This window comes from Meriones unguiculatus, chromosome 4 (assembly GCF_030254825.1).
Source record: "Meriones unguiculatus strain TT.TT164.6M chromosome 4, Bangor_MerUng_6.1, whole genome shotgun sequence".
NCBI lineage: Eukaryota > Metazoa > Chordata > Mammalia > Rodentia > Muridae > Meriones > Meriones unguiculatus.
The window spans coordinates 120,739,353-120,761,721 of record NC_083352.1 but is presented as its reverse complement, the minus strand read 5'-3'; the positions used below and the strand labels follow the sequence as shown (position 1 = coordinate 120,761,721).

Here is a 22,369-nt window from a genome sequence, read left to right as displayed (position 1 = left end):
GCGGAGAACAAGTAGAAGCCAGGCTGCCTCCCGAGCCCGCATCGCGATGACGTAACTTCTCCGTCACTTCACTCCTCCCTCTCCACGGGAGCCCGAAAGGGGGCGGTGTAGGTAAACCTCGCTTCGCGCGGCCCTCTGGGACGGCTGCGCACGCGCAGCTTCCGGCTCCTGGCCTCGAGATTTATTTGACGCTGCCCGTTTGGTTCCCTCAGAAGCCTCGGGTCAAACCCGCTGCGCAGGCGCATTGGTCCCTTCGGCTGGGGAATTATTTGACGCCACCGCCCCTGGCAGTCGGAAGTTGCTTGAACGGAGCCCAGCCGGCCGGCCAAGCGACCGGTCTTCGTCGTCCCCTTGGCGCCCTGTGAGAGTCACCCACGGCTGGACGGACTGACCGCCGGAGGAGGGCCGGCCGGGGCAGTGGCAGCGCGGGCCCGATGGCGCGGGTCGCGTGAGGCGGCAGGCCGAGTGCGGCCCGCGGTGCGCCCGCCCAGCGATGCGGGCCCCGCCCGTCGCCTCAGGTACGCGGCGGCCGGCGCGGCCGGACCCTCCCCTCTCGCTTTTTTTTTTTTTTTTTTCCCTTCGGCGGCCACTGGGGCGGGGTCTCTCTCACCCTCGGGTGCTCCAGGGGCCGGGCCTTGGCACGCGCTTTCCTGGGTTCTGAAGTGGACGCACCCGGCGCGGGAGCGCGGTCCTGGCCCGCGGCTTCTGCCGGGTTTGAGCGGACCCAGGAGGGTCGGGCTGGCCGAGCGCGCCCCTGGCAGCCTGGGAACAGGGGCGGGTCTGAGAGCGGCGGCGGCAACTCCGGGGAGAATGCGGGCCACCGCGGGGCTGGTGGAGTTGCTGGGCTCCGGTGAGGATGCTGCCCGGGGCACGGTGACGCTCGGGGGAGAGTAAACAGCCACCCTTAGCAAGCGCTTGTTGTCCGCCAGGCCCAGGCCAGATCGGGAACTTCACCACCCTGAATGACAGGACTGTTACCCCATTCTACCGGCCAGGCAACCGAGGCCCAGGGCGCTCGGGCGCCTTCGGTGCCCAAGGTCATATAGCTGGGTAATTTGAACTCAGGCAGCCTTGACTATCCAGTCCAGTTTCTTGACAATTAGGTCATTGGATCTCCAACTTTGATGCACGGTAAAATCGTTTGGGGAGTTTGGAAAAGATTGCTGGTGCTGCAGCACGCCAAAATAGTTAAACCAGGAAGCATGGAGCGGGTGTGTGTGTGTGTGTGTGTGTGTGTGTTTGTATTTGTATACTGGTATACAAATACCAGTATTTTTCTGGAGATTCCCTAGTGGTTCTGGGGTATAGTAAGGTTTGGCAACTGTAAAAGTATATATAATTATCTCAGAGGTTCTGGAGCGTCTTAGGATGCAGGAGGATGCTTGTTAAAAGTACGGATTCCATTCTCTTTGCGCCCCCCCTCCAAAAAACAAAAAACAAACGCGCGCCCTTGTTCTGTTGCTGGAACTCTTCATTTTTCTTCCTCAGCCTCCTGAGTGCTAGGTAGGATGAGAGAGCTTTTCCTTAGGTCCATTGACTGCCACCCTTTGGTAGGTAGGCAGGCCTCCTTGAGGGTGAAAAGTAATTACGAATTCTTAGCTGAGTTTAAAAAATTTATACATCTCCTGCAAAAGCTATTGGTCTGCAGTTTTCCTTAATATACAGTTCTCATGGTTATGGTTTCTCTAGCCTCTGGGTTTTTGCATATACTGTTCTTTCTCCATGTTTTCTGAGCACCGTACCCTAATGCACATACTTCTCTCTTTCATACACATAATCATTTCTGTCTGTTGCCTAGCTCAAAACATTCCCTTCAAGATCCTCTGCTTCTCCCCAGACCTCTGCCTACCTTCATATTTTCCTATCAGCCTTAGTGTTATAGTTCTCGCTCTTCTTTGAGGTTTTGATGGGCTTGATGGCAGGGACCATGTTTTCTTGTTCTCTGTTTCTTGGAGTACTTTGACCTAGAGCTGACAAACCTTTTTGAATACAATGTTTTAGTCCCTTTATGTCACAGATAGACCTCATGCTGCAGAGGCATCTATTTCTATTTTTGTAAAAGATATTTGATGTTCTTAGCATATGGAGTTTTTTTTTTCCTTTTTCCTTAGGAATAATTAGGCTTATTCATTTATTCAGCAGATGAATAAAATGTTGAATTTTTATCCATGGCAAGGCACCATGTGCAACTATGTTCCAGAAACATTGGTTGGTTCAGCTGGGCACATATCTTTAATCCCAGCACTTAGGAGGCAGAAGCAGGTGGATCTCTGAGTTCCAGGCCAGCCTGTTCCAAGACAGCCATACAGAGGGCTATATACAGGGCTATATACAGAGACCTGCCTGAAAGAAACCCAGCCACCCACCCAAAAGCAAAACAAAACAAAAACCTTAGTGAGTTTTAATGTTAACTTCATCTCAGACAATTGATTCCATGATGGGATATTTCTTATTGCTTTTGGGACTTTGCATGTGGTTGGTCCTTCCTCATTGTTTAAAAGAAGTGTTGTCTAAATACTCTTGCCTTGTGAGTCTGCATAAACACAAGCATATGGTTTATTTCTGAGTTATAGTTCATCCTAATGTTTTGTTTTGTTTTTTTTTTTGGTGGGGGGAGCAGTTAGTATTTCAAGACAGAGTTTCTCTGTGTATCCCTGGCTATTCTGGACTTGCTTTGTAGACCAGGCTGGCCTTAAACTCATAGAGGTCCTCCTGCCTCTGCCTCCCTGAGAGCTGGGATTATAGACATGCTACCATGCCTGGCTTAGTTCATCCCATTTGATGAGAGACTAAAACCTTGTTATCAGAGCAACTGACAAACTTGGTGTAACTTCTTGCATAATGTCTGAAATGCCATTGCTGCATAAGCTTACCAATTTTAAAGGAAGTCAAAGCAATAATTCAGAATGGATCTCTCTTTGGTTTCCCCTCTTAAAATTATTATTTTTATATGTATGGGCATTTTGACTGCATGCATGTATTTACACCACTTGGGTGCTTGCAAAGGCCAGAAGAGGGAGTCAGATCCCCTGGAACTGAAGTTAAACATGTTTGTGAGCTTCCATGTTGTGCTAGAAATTGAGTGTGGGTGGTCTGCAAGAATAGTCAGTAAGTGCTCTTAACCACTGAGTCAACTCCCTAGTCCTTTTTCTTGGTTACTCTTAAAGCCGTATGAGATTTAATAAAAGTCAGGAGGTCAAATTTTATAAGATGGTCATTAAGAGGTTTGTTGACAATGAAGATCTGCCCACTCCTGTCTTTTTATATTCCTACTGGGAGTTGAATACAGGGCCTTCTACACAAGTGCCCCACCACTGTGTCACCATTACATACACACACTTATACACATATATGTATACATACACAGCACTATGTAGCCCTGGCTAACCTAGAAATGGCATTGGCTATGTAGACCAAGGTGTCCTTGAACTCACAGAGATCTGTCTGCCTCTGTCTACTGAGGGATTAAAGGTATGTGCCGCTATACCTGGTTATATTTTTTATTTTGAAACAAGATCAGACCAAGCTACCTGGGTTGACCTTGAACTTAGTCTGTAGCCCAAGGAGGCCTTAAACATAAGATCCTTCTGGCTCAGCTTTCTGAGTACCAAGGATTGTAGGCCTGTACCAGCATGCCTAGGTGAGATTTTTTCTCCCCAGTTAAATGTGAAGTATGTAGATTAAATAAAACTATGTATTTTATAAAACTTTTTACAGTATAAATATGTTAGGGAAGGTGTTCTTGTTCCACATATACTGTTTCCTTGGTTTTTAGGTTGAGGCTAATAGAGGTGATGGAACGAAGGTGTTAAAATCACCTGCTTAAGAAACTTGCTCTTGTTTCTGATCAGATATGGAGAGAGTATCCAGTTCTGGTCTTGGCACATGGAAGAAGTTCATTTTTTTAAAGCTTGAGGTTTAAGTCTTTAGTTGGCTTCCAGTGTATGGGTGAAAGTGTTCACATGCTCAGCTAGTGACCAAAAGCAGCTCTAATCACAATTACCTATGACTTTGGCAGGAATTCTGTCTAATTTGAGGTACCTATCAATATTGTTCTTGACATGTACAAAGGTCATTTAGAATGAATGATTTCTTGTGGTATAAGATAAAGTTTTAAGTTGGATCTTCTGCTCACACCTATAATCTCAGCTAAGGCAGGAAAATTGAGGCCACTCTTGAATTATATAGTGAGAGCCTGTCTCACTTCCCTCTTCCAAGATGTTTTAGAATTAGTGTCTACATAGTTTAATTTTAACCTTTTGTGGATGAATTGTCATGCCTAAAGCTACATGGTGAGCTTCTAGCATACTCAGGACTGGAAAAATGGGCCTTCTTCCTCTAGACTCAGCGTTTTCTTCCATATCGTCCCTGCTGTCCCTCATGGGAAATGTTCTTTTTGTTGAGAGACAATTGGAGATAGGATAGTGGACAGTGTAATCTGCTGTGTTTAAGATTAGAACTGTTATGAATGTTTGGTATGTGACATGCATGCATTTTGTTATATAAATTAGAGATATTGAATATAAGATACAGCTTATGCCCTTAAGAAATTCTGTAGTTAGAATTGCAATTAAAATGAAAGTAGTTTTTTTTTTGTTGTTGTTTGTTTTTGATTTTTGAGACAGGCTTTCTCTGTATAGCTTTGGCTGTCCTGGAACTCACTCTGTAGACCATGCTGGCCTTGAACTCACAGAGATCTTCCTGCCTCTGCCTTTTGAGTGCTGGGATTAAAGGTGTGCACCATCACCTTTGGCAAAAGTAGTATCTTAAGAATTAGTGTCTATATAGTTTATTTTTATGAAAATAAAATTTTCTATCGTAGGTGATCAGTCCAATATACTGTTTACTAGTTCTGTGTGCCTACTAAACACTTTAAATGAACTAAAGGAACCGAGTTCTAAGGTTATAGTTACCCACACCAGTAGATATGATACTGGGACTATCAGTCCCAGGACAGACGATGGATGGTGCTGGCTGGGGCTGGAGTGTATTTACATTTTCTTTCATAGACTAGCAGAAACCATCTGTTTTCACCTCTGGGAAGAACTGCAGTTAGGACGTGTCTTTCTTCTGTAATTCAGGTGCTTGATAGGATCCTTAGCAGTTACAAACTGGCACATAGCTGAGTCCATTCTTCTTCTTTTTCTTTTTTTTTTTTAAGTGCCAGCTTGGTGGATATTTGCTTTGTGATGTCATTAAGATCACAACAGAATTAAGAAACGTCCTTCTGTCATCAAATTATGTGGATGAATTTGTGTGCACTTGTGCCATAAGATCCAGTAACACCTTATTTATTTATGGAGCACACTGCTACTCTGTACCCTGTTTTTTATAGCTTAACTATGTGTCTTTCTTTGTATGTTCTCAGGTCTGTTGACTTAGGCTGCTGTATTTGATCCTTCTCCCAAGTCACTTTAGATAGGTACTGAAGGTGTTCTCCCTGTGTGAGAGACAGGGAGACTGTGAAAAATAAACGTAGAATGACTTGTCCAAGGTCATATGGTGAGGCACAGAGTCAGAAGTATTGGACCTTGAGGCAAGAGGTCGAGTTTCTTGTCCCAACATTGCAGTTACATGATGTGATCCTGAGCAAGTCATAGTCTTATTTGTCTCCTTTCCTAATGAATGCCTAGTGAGTCTTTCTAACGTAAACATCTAGGGTAGTTGTTGGAGTAAAATAAAACAACATAATAAAAGTTTTTAGAAATTGGTCAGTTATATTTACATAAAGACCATTATTATCAAGATCTCTGGTAGTTTTAATTTGCTGCCTTGTAGCTGATCACATCATTGAGCATATTTTTTTATTTATTTTTATCATTGAGCATATTAAATTCTATTATATGATGTTTCTTTGATTTCTGTTTTAATCATTATAAAACTTTGTCTTGGGCAGCCATTCGGTTCAGTTTATAGCTACATACCTAAATCCTAGGACAGCCTGATACATAGAGCTGTTTAATAATATTTACTTAGTGACTTAACTGATATCTAGATTTACTTCAGAAAGTTTGCAAACAATTGTTCTTTGTAGTTTGACTTGAAGCTCCTTGGGAATAGTGTGATTATTACTGCAGTACTCACTGTGCTTGCTGTATAGAATACATGTGATGACTATTGTTTGAGTCAGTTGATGTGATGAATATTGGGTTGTGGTATTGTTTGGTTATTGTTATTTAGACTGAGCTTACATGTGGGATGCTTACAAAGCTTTAAGATGGCAAACAGCACAACCTCATATGATGACAACCTCTAAGAAAAGGGTCCATGCAGAGGTTAGAAGGAAACCAGGGATCAAGAGGGTGTATTCTGTCTTCCTCCCATAGTGTTTACGTCTGGAGCACTGAAGGTAGAGGCAGCTCTGCTGGCAGCTGAGGTTGACAGAAGATAGCCTATAGGAGGAGAGTCATTATATGCCTTCAGTTATGTTCACTCTCCCATGAACTGCTGTCCTACCCAGCATATCAGTGACATTGGAGTTTGCTGATCTCCTATCTGTCATGGCCGCCTCCATCAAATTATGGAATATCAGTTTCTGTTGTATCATTCCTATGATAAAGTGACGGGGTAGGAGGCAGTTGGAGAAAGGAACAGATTGTAGACTTTTGGACCACTTGAGGCTCTTCAAGTCTATCAGCACTACTATACACTGTGATGTCTAATCCTGCATAAAGAGGTGTGGCAGTCTTGAACCCACACTTGAGCCCCTGGAATATCACTATATTGGTATTGAGGAAGTGAGCTTACTGTCTGCTTCCCAGTTGACAATACAGTACCTGTATATATTCACTGGTTCTGACAGATAAGGTGTGTAGAATTCTAGGACACTGTTCAGGAACATAGTGGTGGTGTTGTTGCAGAGGGAGCAGGTAAGTTGGGCCTCCAGGGTATATCTTCCTTGGAAGGTGGCTTCTGGTGTAATTTTCTGCATTCCCTGTCTGCAGTTGGACGTACTTGCACTTTTTTTCTTGTTGCAAAGTTTTAGTTCATGAGGACACAGCCTGCCCCCGGTTTTTTTGTTTTTATTTTTAAATTGAGCGTATGCTATTGTGCATATTTGGTTAGAGGACAACTTGTAGGAATTTGTTCTCTCCTTTCACCATGTGGATCCTGTGGATTGAACTTGGGTCCTCAGGCTTGATAGGAAGTGCCTTGCTGAGTCACCTCACAGGCCTTGCTTCCAGTTTTTACTGAATTAATTATAAATCTCTAATCCTAGCTTTTAAAGTCCTTCAAAGTTGGGCATTGCTTACTTTAAAAAAAAAAAAAATATATATATATATATAGTTTTTTTGAAGGGGGGAATCTCACTTCAAGCCTGGAACTCACTATGTAGGACAGGCTGTCCTGAATTCACAAAGATGGACCTACCTTCACCTCCCGGGTACTGAGACTGAAGGGATACACCATCATGTCTGTCATTAAAAAGAAAAGAAAAGCCCGTCAGGCACTGTGGCACACGCCTGTAGTCTGCTCTGAGCATCTTGTTTCAGATGTGAATTTGTTTTAAAACATTAGAAAAGTGTGTGTGTGTGTGTTATGTATGTATATGCATAGGTGTGCAGATACCCAGGGAAGCCAGAAGAGGGTGTCAGATTCCTGGAACTTGAGTTACAGGGAAATGTGACCTACCTGATGTGGGTGCTGGGGATTGAACTCAGGTCCCCTGGAATAGCAGTGTTTTTAACTACTGAGCCATCTCTCCAGTCCTGTTTGTTTGTTTTTTTTTGTTTTGTTTTTTTGTTTGTTTGTTTGTTTTTAATAGAAGGATCTTACAGTATAGTCTTTAGTAGCTTTGAACTTGCCATCTTTGCCTTGGTTTTTCAAGTGTTAAAATTACAGGTGTGTGCCATTATACTCTGTTCCCTGTTATTACTTTCTTTTCTTTTATGGTTGCCCTTTCTTACTCTCATTTCTATCTACCCAATTTTCTTGTAATTACTGTCCAATTTGTATGTTTCATATAAATTGAGGTCTGTGTGTGTTTCCATTTTTTCCAGTACTGATGTTTTGAATCTAAGACCTTGAGCATGTCAGACAAGTATTTTATCACTAATATATTCCCAAACTCTCCTTTTATTTAAAATAATTTTTTTTGAGACAGGGTCTTCCTAAATTGCCAGCTGGTCTTGTCCACTTGGAAGCAGAGGAACTCTAGTGTAGGTGCTCATATAACTTACCTTTCAGGCTCTGTCTTGTCACCTGATCTCACTACGAGACTATGTTAGATAGCAAATTTCAATACATTTTAAAATTTATTTTTATTTTTAATTATGCATACTTTGTGTGTCTGTGTGGGATATGTACATGGGATTACAGGTGTTTGTGGAGGTCAGCAGAGGGCATTAGATTCCCTTGAACAGGATCTACAGGAAATGAAGCACCTGAGGAAAGTGCTGAGAATTGAATTCTGGACCTCTGGCAGAGCAGCAGGCATTCCTCATCTCTGAGCCATTTCTCTAACCCCCTAGTTATATTTTTATTTTTGTGAAACATGTTTTTTTTTTTAAATAAATGTGGTGCAGTCCATCTTATTGTGCTGCCTAGTGTAAATCTTTTTACTTTTTTAATATTAGTAATAAACATACTTGATATGGATATCTGTTTTATCTTTTCAGGTGCCATTTGGATAGTACGTTAGCGGCACGATGTACTCTGAGTGGCGGTCACTGCATTTGGTGATTCAGAATGATCAAGGCCACACCAGTGTGCTACACAGCTATCCAGAGAGTGTTGGGCGAGAGGTGGCCAATGCTGTGCTCCGTCCCCTTGGGCAGGCATTAGGTACCTCTTCGGTGGCTGGTAGTGAGAGTTTGTTAAAAACTGACAAAGAAGTAAGTGTTTTTTATTTCATTCGTTGCCTGAAAATATGAATTGATTACTAAAAAAACTTACTTAGTGTTGACTTTTAAAAAGTAATAGTTAAAATTAGTTTTATTATTTTTAATTTTGTATCTGTATGTAGGTCTCTGTGTGAGTATGTACACTCGAGTGCAGGTGCTTCTGGAGGCCAGTGCTGCTTCCAGCAGCTATGATCCACCTGGCTTGATTGATGGGAATCAAACTTGGGTTTTCTGTTACAGTGCTGACTTTTAATGGATTGCTGCCCAATGTAGTGAGAGTTCTTAGTTTCTATCTCACTTGGGTTGTGTGCTGGGAATTGAGGCCTATGGAACATAAAAAGGAGGAGTTGTGCCTTTTTACTGCTAAGGCTTCTCACTGGCCACCTTCATGTGAGCTGAGTGTTTAAGACAGTCAAGTGTCAGACCCTTCGTGCTAGGTTAAGTCTTTAGATTTGTTTCAGTTTGGAAGTCCCTGTCCTAGTTAGGTCCTATTGTTGTGATGAGACACCATGACCAAAAGCAACTTGGGGAGGAAAGAGTTCATCTGGCTGGCATATACAGAGTCACAGTCTATTGAGGGAAACCAAGGCAGGAACTCAGATAGTGCAGGATCCTGGAGGCAGGAGCTGATGCAGAAGACATGGAAGAATGCTGCTTCCTGGCTTGCTCCTCATGGCTTGCCCAGCCTGCTTTCTTAAAGCACCTAGGGCCACCAGCCCAGGGTGGTACCACTCACATTGAGTTGGGACCTACCCCATCAATCACTAATTAAGAAAATGCTCTTGCCTGCATACAGCCTAGACTTACAGAGGCATTTTCTCAGTCAAGATTCCCTCCTCGCTGATACCTTGTGTCAAGTTGACATAAAACTAGCCAGAATAGGTCTCATCCCTGCTTATAGATAAACACTGACTGAAAGCCTCGCTTAGGCCAGATTTTTCAGGCCATACATAAGTGCTGAGCCTGAGCTCTCTTGTGTGTCTCACTGACTATTCTAGCCTGGCTTCCAGGCTTAAGAGTGCTGCAGAACAATGAAGCACTTTTGGCTGTAAGCCTGGGTAGTTAGAACTGGGTTTGGAATTGCTATTCCTAAACTTGCTGTCCAAAGGGCTCTTAGAATAACTTGTCTTGGAGTTGGTTTTCTGTTTATGGGGACAGGGCACTAAGCTGACATTAAGCCTCAGTCTGAGAATGGTGTGATTCTGTGTAAGGTTAGAATTTTGTCCCTTCTGCTTAAGAAAGTTGATACAGGCTTTTTAGGTCTATTCTCAGACTCCCCTCCCCCCACCTTTTGTGGCAGGGTTTCACTGTGTGTCCCTGGCTCATCTAGAATTCACTTTGTAGACCAGGCTGGGCTCAAACTTACAGAAATCCACCTGCCTCTGCCTCCCAAGGGCCGGGATTGTAGGCGTGCCCTACTTTTATTACTACTACTGTTTATTAAGACAAGGTCTCATTCTGTAGATCAGACTGACCTAGAACTCCCTGTGTGACCAGAGTAGTCTCAAACTTGCAGTCACTCTCCTGTCTCAGCTTCTCAAGTGTTGGTATTATAGATATGAGCCATCATGCCTAGCTCTTCTTACTTTTGATCATTCATGAAATTTCAGACTTGGCTAAAACTGAAGCCTACAGTTACAGAGGTAGTTTGTTAATCCTCCCTTGCCCAAGGATTGCCAAAGGTTGAAGTCCTTTAGTCTTTGTAGTTTTCTCATCAGAGTGCTGTAGCTTCCTCTGAGGATGTGCATAAGACCTGACGGCCTCTCTGGCTGCCGTTGTGATCTCTTGCTGCCTTCTCCTTTGATGAGATGGCATTTGGTAGATAGAAAGTGACCTAGTGTAGCCCCTGGTTATTGTTTTTACTACCTCAGGAGATAATGGGAAGGTACTTTGTTGTTAAATTTTATTTATTATTATTATGTGGTGGGGGTAGGGGGCAGGGGAGCATGTGTGTCATAGTGCACGTATGGAGACCAGAGGGCAAGTTTTAGAAGTCAGGTCTCTTCTTCTACTCTTTGGACCTCAGAATTGAACTCAGGCTAACAGATATATGTGTCAAATGGTTTTACCCACTGAGCCATCAAGGGTACTTTTCCTTTAGAACAATTAAACTACTATGACACTATCCCAAAGATAACTTGTCTTTTTTCTGTTTTCTAATGATTAGCAACCTGTAGCTTCTTTTAAGATTCCTTTTTGGGCTGGGGAGATGACGTTGTGTAGCTCAGACTGCCTTGAACTTGAGGTCTTAGTTGGTAAAGTGCTTGTTTATGCAATCCAATTTTTTTTTTCAAAAAGATATATTTATTTATTATTTATATTACTTATGTCTGCATGTGAACCACTATAGATGGTTATGAGCTACCATGTGGTTGCTGGGAATTGAACTCAGAACCTTTGGAAGAACAGCCAGTGGTCTTAACCTCTGAGCCATCTCTCCAGCCCCTGTACAATCCTGTTTTAATTCAGCCTGGTCTATATAGAAAATTCTAGGCCAGCTAGGGCTACATAGTGGAACCTATGCAAAAAACCAACAAAGCAAAACTAAACAAAACGGCAGAGTGGCATGCAACTGTTATCACTGTCATTCCAGCTCTGGGAATGAAGAGACAGGAGGGTTCTTGGGGCTCACTGCCCAGCCAGCCCCGGGTCAGTGACACATCTACCTCAGCAAGATAGACAGCATCTGTGCAGTGACACCTGAGGTAGAACTCTGGCTTCTACATGCAGGCACACGTGTGTACCCATGTTTACCTGAACACATCCACACTCTGTTCTCTTGTGTGGCTTACTTAACATCCAACACTTCTTCCTCTGAATTTTTTACAGCTTCATTGTGGTTACAGTTTTCTTTAGCATTTATTGCTACTAACCAAAAAATTTAGCCTTTTGTAATTGCTTTTGAACTAAGGACATTTAATATAAGCTTGGTATCGTGGCAATGTGCCTCCAGTTTCAGCCTTTGCCAGGATTATGCAAGAAGATCCTGAGTGTCAGGACAGCCAGGGCTTTCTAGCAAGACCCTGTCCTAATTCCACCTGTCTTCTTCCCCCGGATTCAATATATGAATTTATCTCGTTGGATTCAAATTTAGTAAACCTGAATTCTAGCCAACATGCTGACTGTTCTTTTTGTCTTTGTGTTGTTTACTGATAATTGACCATTGTTTGTTTATTATCAAAGTGTTGTTGTTATAGGACTTCCCTGTTTAGTTTATGCTGTCTTGGACTTACTGTGTAGCTTTGGCTGCTTGAACTTGAGATCCCCTTGCTTTAGCCTCTGGGAGTGCTGGGGTTACAGGCATGCAACATCAACCTAGCCTAGCCTAAATAAAAGTTTTGGCAAGGTAGGTTGGTGGTATAGCTCAGAAGTAGAGTACTTCCCTAGTGTTCTTAGGGCCCTGGGTTTAATCCCTAGCACCACAAACAGCAGCAGTAGCATGAACTTGGTGTGGCCATTGGTAAGCCAGTGGCACCCTTTCCCCAAGTAATTTCAGAACCTTCATCCTGTTATTGTCTGTGGTATTTGGTCCACTTATAAATCTGGCCATTCTACATCCTATGGGCTGTTATGTCTCCATCCTTGTCCATTAGGATTTCTTGCCAAATTTCCAGCTAAAGCTAAGATGTCCCAGTGCCAAAACAGTTAATAATGACTTGGTGAGACACTTTAAAACTTGGAGTTGGAAAACCAGGTTATGTTTCTCATTGAAAGACAAGGTTCCTCTTTAACTTCAGTATTTGTAAACCAGTAGTGGGCTGAATTACTTAAACATCCTAAATTTTATTTTTCTGATGTATGAAATGAGGGCAGTTTACGCTTTTATGTGGGATTATGGTGATGGTGGCTTTTATGAAGGTACTTTTTAAACTGCAGTGATTGTACAATTGTTAGCTCTTGTAATAAGAAAGACCTGGCTTGACTTGGTCTTTTCGAGCAACCTTGTTCTTAGAGATCATCATACCTTTTGTTAAGTGTTTCTTCATATCTGCTTAGTATTTGTCCCCAAGTTTTGTCTGGAATTCACTTAAACATTCTAGGCTTTGGTGTCTAGGATGTAGTTTCATTTTCTTTTTCAATTTAGGAGATTCCCCCCCCCCTTCTCTTAGCATCTTATTTCTTAGCATCTTATTTCTTGGAGCACTTAGTATGTATGTGTTTCTGTGGCTAGATGCCTGGTTCAGACCTTACCCATTCAGTCCTTCTTCACCTGTGTTCTCACCTGTCCATTTTAGTGTTGGTTTAAAAAAAATTATTATTATAATTTATTACAATTTATTTAATTTGTATCCCAACCGTGGCCCCCTTTCTCATTCCCCTCCCCTCTTCTCCCCCTATGCCCCTCCCCTAGTCCATTGATAGAGGAAGTCCTCCTCCCCTTCTATTTATTTATTTATTTTTGATAAAGAAAGTAAGTTGTATAATAAGTTGACCAACTAATCTTCCTTTCTGTCATTTGTTCCTGTTGCACAATCTGAAGATGGAATGTAATGTAATTGGTTTTTTTAAGATTTATTTATTATCTATACAGTATTTTGCCTGCATGTATGCCTGTATACCAGAAGAAGGCACCAGAACTCATTATAGATGGTTAGGAGCAACCATGTGGTTGCTAGAAATTGAACTCAGGACCTTTGAAAGAACAGGCAGTGCTCTTAACATCTGAGCCATCTCTCTAGGCCCTTGAATTGATTTACTCATATTTACTCATGCAAATTGAGTAGATTAAAATCCTACATTTTCTATTTTTTCATAAAAAGGTTTATTTATTTATGTATATGGGTGTTTTGTCTGCATGTACATTTATACACTAGAAGAGGGCATTGGATTCCATGGGACTACAGTTATAGATGGTTGTGAGCCACCCTGTTGGTGCTGGAAATTGAGTTCAGGTCCTTTGGAAGACTAGCAAGTGCTCTTAACTGCTGAGCCATCCCTCCAGCCCCTACATTTTCTATTCTTACATTTCTAGTATCTATAGAAAATTGAAAGGATCATTTCACAGTGAATGGTAATGATATCAGAAGGTAAAAGCATGATTAGGCTTAATATTTAAAAATAATTAAATTTTACCTGAAGTTTGCTCGACAAATACAACATGAATATGTCTCATAAAAAGTATGTGTCTAAAGTAAATTTGATGTATTTGTTGAGATGACTATATCATCAACCTAAAGCATGTGGGCACTAGAAGATGTTGTATTTTAAATTAATGTAATGATATAGATATAAAGGTCCATAATCTTTGTGAATTTTTTTGCTTAGGTGAAATGGACCATGGAAGTAATTTGCTATGGACTGACCCTTCCATTGGATGGAGAGACTGTAAAATATTGTGTTGATGTATATACAGATTGGATTATGGCTTTGGTGTTGCCGAAAGATTCTATTCCACTACCAATTATTAAAGAGCCTAATCTATATGTTCAAAGTATATTAAAACACCTACAAAATCTTTTTGTTCCAAGGTAAGTTATATCTGACTATCTGGTCATTATCAAGATCATAATAAGGTATATATAAACTTTAACAAATATAGAAATTTATTGTTAGTCTTTGAACTTTACTTATTCATTTATGGATTCTATAAATATGAATAAAAAATAGACTTACAGGGTTATGTAATGTTTACCAGGAAGTTTTTGTTTTTGTTTTTGTTTTTTGAGATGGCATCTCACTGTGTAGCCCAGGCTGGTCTTGAACTTGCTGTGTAGCCCATGTTGATCCAAACTCATATCTTCCTGTCCTAGTCTTTTGGGTTCTGATTACAGGTGTACTCTGCCACTCTTGGATTTACCACAATTTTTTTTTTAATAGATGTGTCTTTATTTTAAATACTTTTTGGCCTTGTTTCTGAGATGTTGGATATTTAAAATATGGTAATAGTGACATATTTCTTTCCCTTTTTAAACATTATTTGGTGGGGGTTGGCAAGATGGCTTAGTGGGTAAAGATGCTAGTTACTAAGCCTAATGATCATAGTTTTATCTCTGGAACCCATATATATGGTGGAAGAGAAGGAAAACACCGGCAAGGACACATGCTCGTGTGTACCAACTTGTGCGTACTTTTGAATATCATAATTATTGTCTCCACTTATAACAAGGGCAACTGTTTTCTTGTGGATATGAAGACATAGAATTAAGTAAACAGGGCAGGCATGGTGGTTCATACCTATAATCCCAGCGCTTTAGAGATGGAGTTAAGATTGGGCATTGAAGACAGCAACTCCTTGAATACAGAAGGGGTTGAAAGCCAGCCTGAGAGCTACATCATGAGACCCTGTCTCCAGCCTAAAAAGATTGTTGAGATGGCTCAGTGTGTAAAGGTATTTGCCACTAAGCCTGATGTACTGTTGAAAAACAGTAATGGAAGTTGAATAAATGGTGCTTTTGTTTTTACTTTTCTCTCTTAGAAAGTATGAGTGTAAGTTGTTTTGCTGTTTGATAACTAGTGTGCTCCTCAGAAATGTGTGTGTGTATAGGTCAGTAAATTCTAAAAGGCACTGGTTCAAATGTTAGGGTTTTCTTGGCCAGTGGTAGTATATGAATATTAGGTGAATGTTTTCAATGCTGTATATTGGGGCTTATGATCTAATCTTCCAGTATTAGAAGTTTAAGTTTAAAAAATTTAGATAGTTCATCCAAATGTCATTAGCGCTTACTTAATTAGTTGTTTTTATATAAACTGACTCAAAGTAGAGGAAACTGCCTTTATCTTTTGCTAGAGATTAAGTTAATATGACTTTCTCTTTTACCCATTAGTTTGATATTTTTTCATAATTGAGTGAAGACTGCTTTATCTGTTAAAATTGATTAGAGTTTTAATTGCTGAGATATAATACATTATAAGAAATGCAGTATCTTTTTTTCCTCATCCATGTATACATATTTCCTAAAGCAGTGGTCCACATTTTTTTTTTTTAAAGCTAGCTAAAAAATGCTTCCTATATTGCTGGCTATATGGTGTTGCAATTCCTCAGATCTGTGTAGAACAGGAAAGCAGTTATAGCTTACTAAGTTAATAATTAATTTTTACAACTGGAGTTACAAACAGTTGTGAACTTCCATGTGGCTGCTGAAAATTGAACCTGGGTCATCTGGAAGAGCAGCCAGTGCTTCTAACCCCTGAGCCATCTCTCTAGCCCATAGACTAAGTTAAGAAGCAAGAACTTTACTTACAAAGGCAGCTGGGGAGATGGCTCAGCAGTTAAGAGCACTGGCTGCTGTTGCCCAGGAAGAGCACTCTACAGGGTAGCTCACAGCCATCTATAGCTCTAGTCCAGGGTATCTGGTGTGTTCTTCTGGCCTCTGTGGGCAATGCACATACCTGGTACACAGAGTGCCAACATAAAAATAAACAAACAAACATAAATAAATGTGTTAAAACAGCAGGTGTTAGTCAAGTTCTGGTCAATTCACTAGTCCCTATTCTAAAGTTTTTATGAAAACCACAAGTCACTTTTGAGATTGAAGAAAATCTCCTTTATTCAGACCCCATTTTTTTATGTGAAGACTACCCTGTTTCTTCTACTATTAGAAACTGGAATCCTGTACCTGACTAAATTTAGGCCTTTTGAGTGAGGTTAAGGAACCAGAGGATGATTTATTTCCTTTCCTGCTACTAGGCAGGCTCTACACCTAGAAAGAATGGCTACTGTGGGGAGCGTGTACTATAGTAGCCACCTCAGAAGAATGACAGCTCCAGCGCCCTATTACTGCTTTTATTTCTTATTCTGGGCTTCATATTTTATGGGTGAATAAGGTTTGAAGGCTATTAAGTCATTCTTTATTCTTCTCCAAGTAAGGCAGAACAGACACATTCTTGAGCTGTGTGCTATCTAATGAACTTCACCTCTAGATGAATGTGGGATGGACACTTCTGTCCCCATGTGTATGTCTGTGTGATGCATGCACAAGTGTGGATGCACCCATATACAGAAGTCAGAGGAGGGATTTGGGTGTCTTCCTCTATTGCTCTTTACCTCACTCCCTTGAGACAGGGCCTTTTGCTGAACCAGAAGCTTGCCATTTTGGCTAAGCTGCCTGGCTATCAAACTTCCAGGATCTACCTGTCTCCATCCTGCAACACTGGGGTTACAGGTATACAACCATGCCCAGCTTTTTATGTGAATGCTAAGGATTTAAACTTAGGTCCTTTTATGTTTGTATAGGGAAAGATCTTACCTGTTAAGGTATCCCATACCCCTGGCCCAGTTCTGACTTCTTTAGGGAACATTTAGTGACTTAGTTGTATGATTTGTCTGCAACTTTAAGGTAGGGTCCAGATATGTGTGTCATAGCCTAGGTCTAAGGAGTGGGAGTTCTAGGACTTAGATGATTTGCTGACGTTTCTTCAAGACTCTCCAGCTCTTTGTGTCAAGTCATAATTTATAGAAAATTGACTTTATATCAGTATTGTGTTGGGTTTGTCATGAGAAAGTTGGAGGGCAGCTCACCTGTTGTTAAAGCTGTTCTTGAGATTTTCAGTTGGGATATCTTGAAAAGCGAGGCAAGGGCTATGCCCTGGATCTCTAGCTTTCTCCTCTTCTCCATTTTATGGAATAGTCTTCTTCTCTTAAGGAGCAAAAATGTCGAAAGAGAATTTTGCAACTGTTGTTTGAGGAGCTCTTGGAGCCCTTTGGAATGCCTGTGTTTTTATTAGAACGATAATAGCAGGTGCTCTTCTAAGGAGATACGGACATGCTATATCAATTTTGGACAGTCCATAGGGCCTCCTAACAGAGGTGACTGTGAATACTGTAAACACTTGAAGAAGTCTCATGAATGTGCATTTCAGAAAACTGAAAAAGAATATAAGGGCTTTTCTGCTCCAGTGTGAAGAGCAGAGGCAACTAGGTATGCACTCATCTTTCAGGAGCTAGTTGAATATCTGCAATTATGTGCCAGATACATTTCAGAAAGAAAATCCAGAGGTAAAGTTTACATTCTGGTTTTTCTGTTTTCTCCCAGAAGCTAACTTTTTGTAGGAGAGGTAGATAGAAATCTCAGGATGCTGCACTGAATAGTGGGGAAACTAGCTGTAAACCGAGGAGGGTTGGACTTAGCCCTGCCCACTGGTGCTTAGGCAATGTCATTGGACCACTGTTCTGCGTCAGTAAGTTTTCTGTTCTTTGGCTGTTGCTGTCTCTCTTCCAGGCCTGTCAGTGATATCTGTCTGTCTTCTTCAGACAGGAACAGGGCTCCAGTCAGATCCGACTATGCTTACAGGTTCTGAGAGCCATTCAGAAACTGGCCCGTGAGTCATCCATCATGGCTCGAGAAACCTGGGAAGTCTTACTGTTGTTTCTTCTGCAAATTAATGACATACTTCTGGCCCCACCAACTGTTCAAGGTTTGTTAATGAACTTTTCCCATATATTTCTGAGCTCCAAATATAGTTCACATTTAAACTTACTGAATGATAGACTCAGTGGAAATTTCAAATTTTGTTCAGACTGTTGACAAACCAAAGTTAACAATTTTTAGGCTGGAAAGATATAATATGGGCTGGAGGTGGGGCACATGCCTTTAATCCTAGAGCTCAGGAGGCAGAGGCAGGTGGCTCTCTGAGTTCAAGACCAGCCTGGTCTACATAGTAAGTTCCAGACTAACTAGCATGACATAGTGAGACCACACCTTAAAAAAAAAAGAATGTGTGTTTGTTTTTGTGTGTATGTGTCTAAGTTATTTTGCCTTCAGTGATTATTTTGCTAATGTAGAGAAGGATTTGTAATTAATCATGTTGGAGAAGGATAGGAACAATTGTTTGTTTTGTGCAGTAGCTTATCTTGGAAATACTAGATTAGGGTCTGTGGATAATGAACTGGATGACAAAGTTGTTATCAAAGTAGAGTCTAAAAGCTTGATAGTAATGATGGTGGGATATCTTGCCCACCCGCCTTGAGGTACTATGGAAATGGCCCAGGACCTTGCCCATGCTGGGCAAACACCCCAGCTTAGAAAATATCTTATTTGGCAAATAAAACCTCCAAAGTCTTAAGGTGTTTGATTTAGAAGTATGACATTCATTAGCTAGTGATAAAAAGCCTCTATATAGTTTTACAGTGTATTTCAGAAGCCCTGCTTTGTAGAGTAAAACAGAGTATACATAAACTGTAAGTTGGTATTTGAGTTCCAGGGTCTGTTGTCCTTATTCTCTGTGTACTCTCTCTACTAACGTAAGTTTGTGTGTGTTGTCAGATGTAATGACCAAGGAAATGTCTGGAAGGAATCATGGAATTGCAATGTGGGAAAGGACCCTTGATAGGAATACAGTCTTGTATACAGTAGCTTGCCAGTCATTGGTTCCCCATGCCAGTGACTGATCTCAACAGTGTGAAGCAGGCAATTTACCCCCTTCTTGGGCTCTTGATTATTGGAACTTTGATTTTGCTTGTTTGATGTGCACATTCCAATTACTTTTTCTTCCAGTCCTAACTTTACTCTCTTGGGTTGTGCAGAATGAAGTACACTGGCCCTTCTGGTTTCAGGACTTTGACGTACCCAGTGCCAGTGCTTAGCTTTCCCTGTGCCTTTCTCCACTGAAGGGAAGCTTTATGTGCGTGGAGCATTTGTTGCCGACCTTGGAGTTAGGAAGACCTTGGTGTTTTTCTTCTATTCTTTTTTTATTGGCTGAATGGAGTAGGGACATACTGGCATGGTGGCTCACACCTATAATCTCAGGTGGAAGTAGAAAGATTAGAAGTTCGGGTTACCCTTTACTGTACAGTTAAGTTCCAGGTTAACTTGAGTTGTATGAGAGGAACATGTCTTTAAACAAAAAGCTAATAGGCATTTACAAGTATCTGTCCTGCAGAAATAAATGAGAAGATTCTGTGAGGTCATGCATGAACTGCTTGCCGCAGAAGCTGACTTGTAGTGGTCAGTCATTGTTGGCATTCATCTTTTTCTCTCTTTCCTGTTTGCCCCAAGCTGGAACCTTAAGATCTGTACTAAAAACTAGCAGAACAATTTGAAAATTCTCAAAAAGTAATTCGTTGATGTTCTCTATGATTTCTTCATAGGAGCTTGCTCCTAAACTTCTCAATTTAGTTATTTGAAAAATTGTTATTGACATTACAGCTATTCAGCTTTTGACCAGTTTTCCAATATAATGAATGAAAGATTCTGTTTTAAAAATAAGTATGCCAAAGATATGTTTCTTTTCATTGGCTAGGTGGCATTGCTGAGAATCTAGCAGAGAAGTTGATTGGTGTTCTCTTTGAAGTTTGGTTACTAGCTTGCACCCGGTGCTTCCCAACCCCTCCTTACTGGAAGACTGCCAAGGAGATGGTGGCTAACTGGAGGCACCACCCTGCAGTGGTGGAGCAGTGGAGCAAGGTCATCTGTGCACTCACTTCCAGGTAGGCCATTGTCCTCAACCACTAGACCTTGGAGCAGCTGTTCTCTGCTTCTGTCTTGACGGGCTTCGTGGAATGTATTTTGAAAAGCATGTTTAAAAGAAATAAAGAGGTCAGGGAGATGGCTCTTGATAGAGGTACTTGCCATGCAAACCTGACAACCTGAGCTTAACCCCCAGAACTCGTATGTAAAGGTAAAAGGAGAGAACAGATTTCGCAGAGTTGTCTTCTGACCTTTACATGTGTGGCATGTCATGAGGGTGGATACTGTGTCTTCTTTTAATTAGTTTTGATTACAAAAGCCATACATGCCGATAGAAATATTGGAAAATAGAGCGAACATCCTGTCATTTAAAACTGTTTTTAAATATATGGAAATATTTTTAAATGTACTTTCCCACATTTAGTTTAGTTATTAAAAAAAAAAAAACAGTTTGAGATAATATTATTTACCAGTGTTTTTCATTTGTTGTCTGATTCAAGTCATTTAATTACCTGTATTTATTTGTAAATGATTCTTGAGGTTGCATTTTAGTCTTATATAATTTAATAAATTCTATTTCAATAAATATGCTGTATGATTTATATGTACTGATTGTTTTATTAAAATAAAATCCCTAGACACAAAAGTCCTAAAACATCTAGAATATTACTATTAAGTAAATAAGTTGTTGATTTCAGTTAACTTTTATGGCATATCATAAAAATGTACTATATTCTATACATATAAATACTAAATTCTGAACTTCTTGTAAAGTTGTTATGAATAAATTATATCTTAGTTGTATTGAAGGATTTATAGTGGTATCAGGTTTTTAAAGGTAATAAGAAGCTGGGTATGGTAGCATATACCTTTAATCCCAGCACTCAGGAGGAAGAAGTACACAGATCTCTGAGTTTGAGGCCAGCCTGGTGTGTGTAGTAAGATCTATGCCAGTCTGCATAGTGCATTCCATGTCAGCCAGAGCTAAATAACCTCTGCCTCAAAACAAACACAAACCAGAACCATCCAGTCAAATAATTAGATATGTAATTTTATAGGTACAGTAACAAAAATACATAATGTATTACTTGCAAGTTAAATAGTAAGTTAAATTAAATAGTTTGAATATTTCAGATAAAAGTTTAAATCAGTTTTAAAAGAATTGGAAATCCCTTGAAGTTTATTGTTTTTACAAATCAGTTTTCTTATACCTTTTCGACTTAGCTAAGGTATGTTTAATCTGTTTTCTTATATAATGCTTAAATATATGTTTAATTTTGTCAATAATGAACTTGGTAGCTGGACTTGGTACAGGGTACAGAACTATAATCTTTGTTAATCAGGCAGAGACAGGAGGAGCAGATGTTTATGGCCAGCCCCTGCCATTTAGTAAGATCTTGTTTCAAAACAAGAGTTTTAATGGGCTAGGATATAGTTCAGTGGTAGAGCACTTGCCTAGAATGTGCAAGGCCTAGGTTCAATCCTCAGTGCCATCAAAAGAAAAACAAGTCAAAAAGAAAGAAAATGGACTTAGTGGTGTGTGGTTTTATTTTCCAGATTGCTCCGCTTTACATACGGTCCTTCATTTCCTCCCTTTAAAGTTCCTGATGAAGATGCCAATCTGATCCCTCCAGAAATGGACAATGAATGTGTTGCACAAACATGGTTTCGATTCTTACATATGCTAAGGTATTGTCATTTTACTTTTGTGCTCTTTACCCAGTAAGTGTCTTAGGGCAAGAATTACACTTTGCTTCTGCTGGAATGCAGCATGTGAATGCTAAGCATAGCCCACTGGATGGAGCTGAACTGAGCAGCATGTATGCTGCATCCTGCACCTCCTTTCTCTATTCTAGTGGGCGTGGGTGGCCCTCAGCTGTTCTTGGCTACCCTCTCTAGGAGCTTATTTTCCTGTCTGTTGCTGCATCTTAGATGATGACGTCTCTGTCAGGACTTCATCACAATCTTTGGGGACTTGAGTGTGCCATGCTTTTCTCTGTCCCTGCTAGATCATCATTCTTACTCTTAGTGCTTTCTTCTATCAGCCTCATTTAAAATTTCATTGAAAAACAGACCTCAAATTTCATAGAAGAACCTGGTGATGGTAGCTCACATCTTTAATCCCAGCAGGAAGGAGGCAGAGGCAGAGGCAAAAGCAGGAGGGTCTCTGAGTTTTAAGGC

At 40.8% G+C, this 22,369-nt stretch overlaps 1 protein-coding gene across 6 annotated transcripts in view; it reads left to right on the top strand.

Annotated features, from left to right (window-relative positions):
• Nucleotides 1-258: 258 nt before the first annotated feature.
• Nucleotides 259-22,369, top strand: part of Ralgapb (Ral GTPase activating protein non-catalytic subunit beta) — an 86,238-nt gene continuing 64,127 nt past the window's right edge. For 2 of the 6 annotated variants that reach the window (XM_021663844.2, XM_021663838.2), the window contains exons 1-6: nucleotides 261-518; nucleotides 8,619-8,834; nucleotides 14,109-14,311; nucleotides 18,034-18,197; nucleotides 20,022-20,208; nucleotides 21,746-21,877. In XM_021663844.2, the coding sequence (XP_021519519.1) occupies nucleotides 8,649-8,834; nucleotides 14,109-14,311; nucleotides 18,034-18,197; nucleotides 20,022-20,208; nucleotides 21,746-21,877 (872 nt within the window). In that variant the 5' untranslated portion in view covers nucleotides 261-518; nucleotides 8,619-8,648. Of the gene's footprint in view, nucleotides 519-644; nucleotides 851-8,618; nucleotides 8,835-14,108; nucleotides 14,312-18,001; nucleotides 18,198-20,021; nucleotides 20,209-21,745; nucleotides 21,878-22,369 lie in introns of those variants that run through there. The other 4 variants (XM_021663822.2, XM_021663811.2, XM_060382912.1 and 1 more) reach the window with 4 other exon arrangements.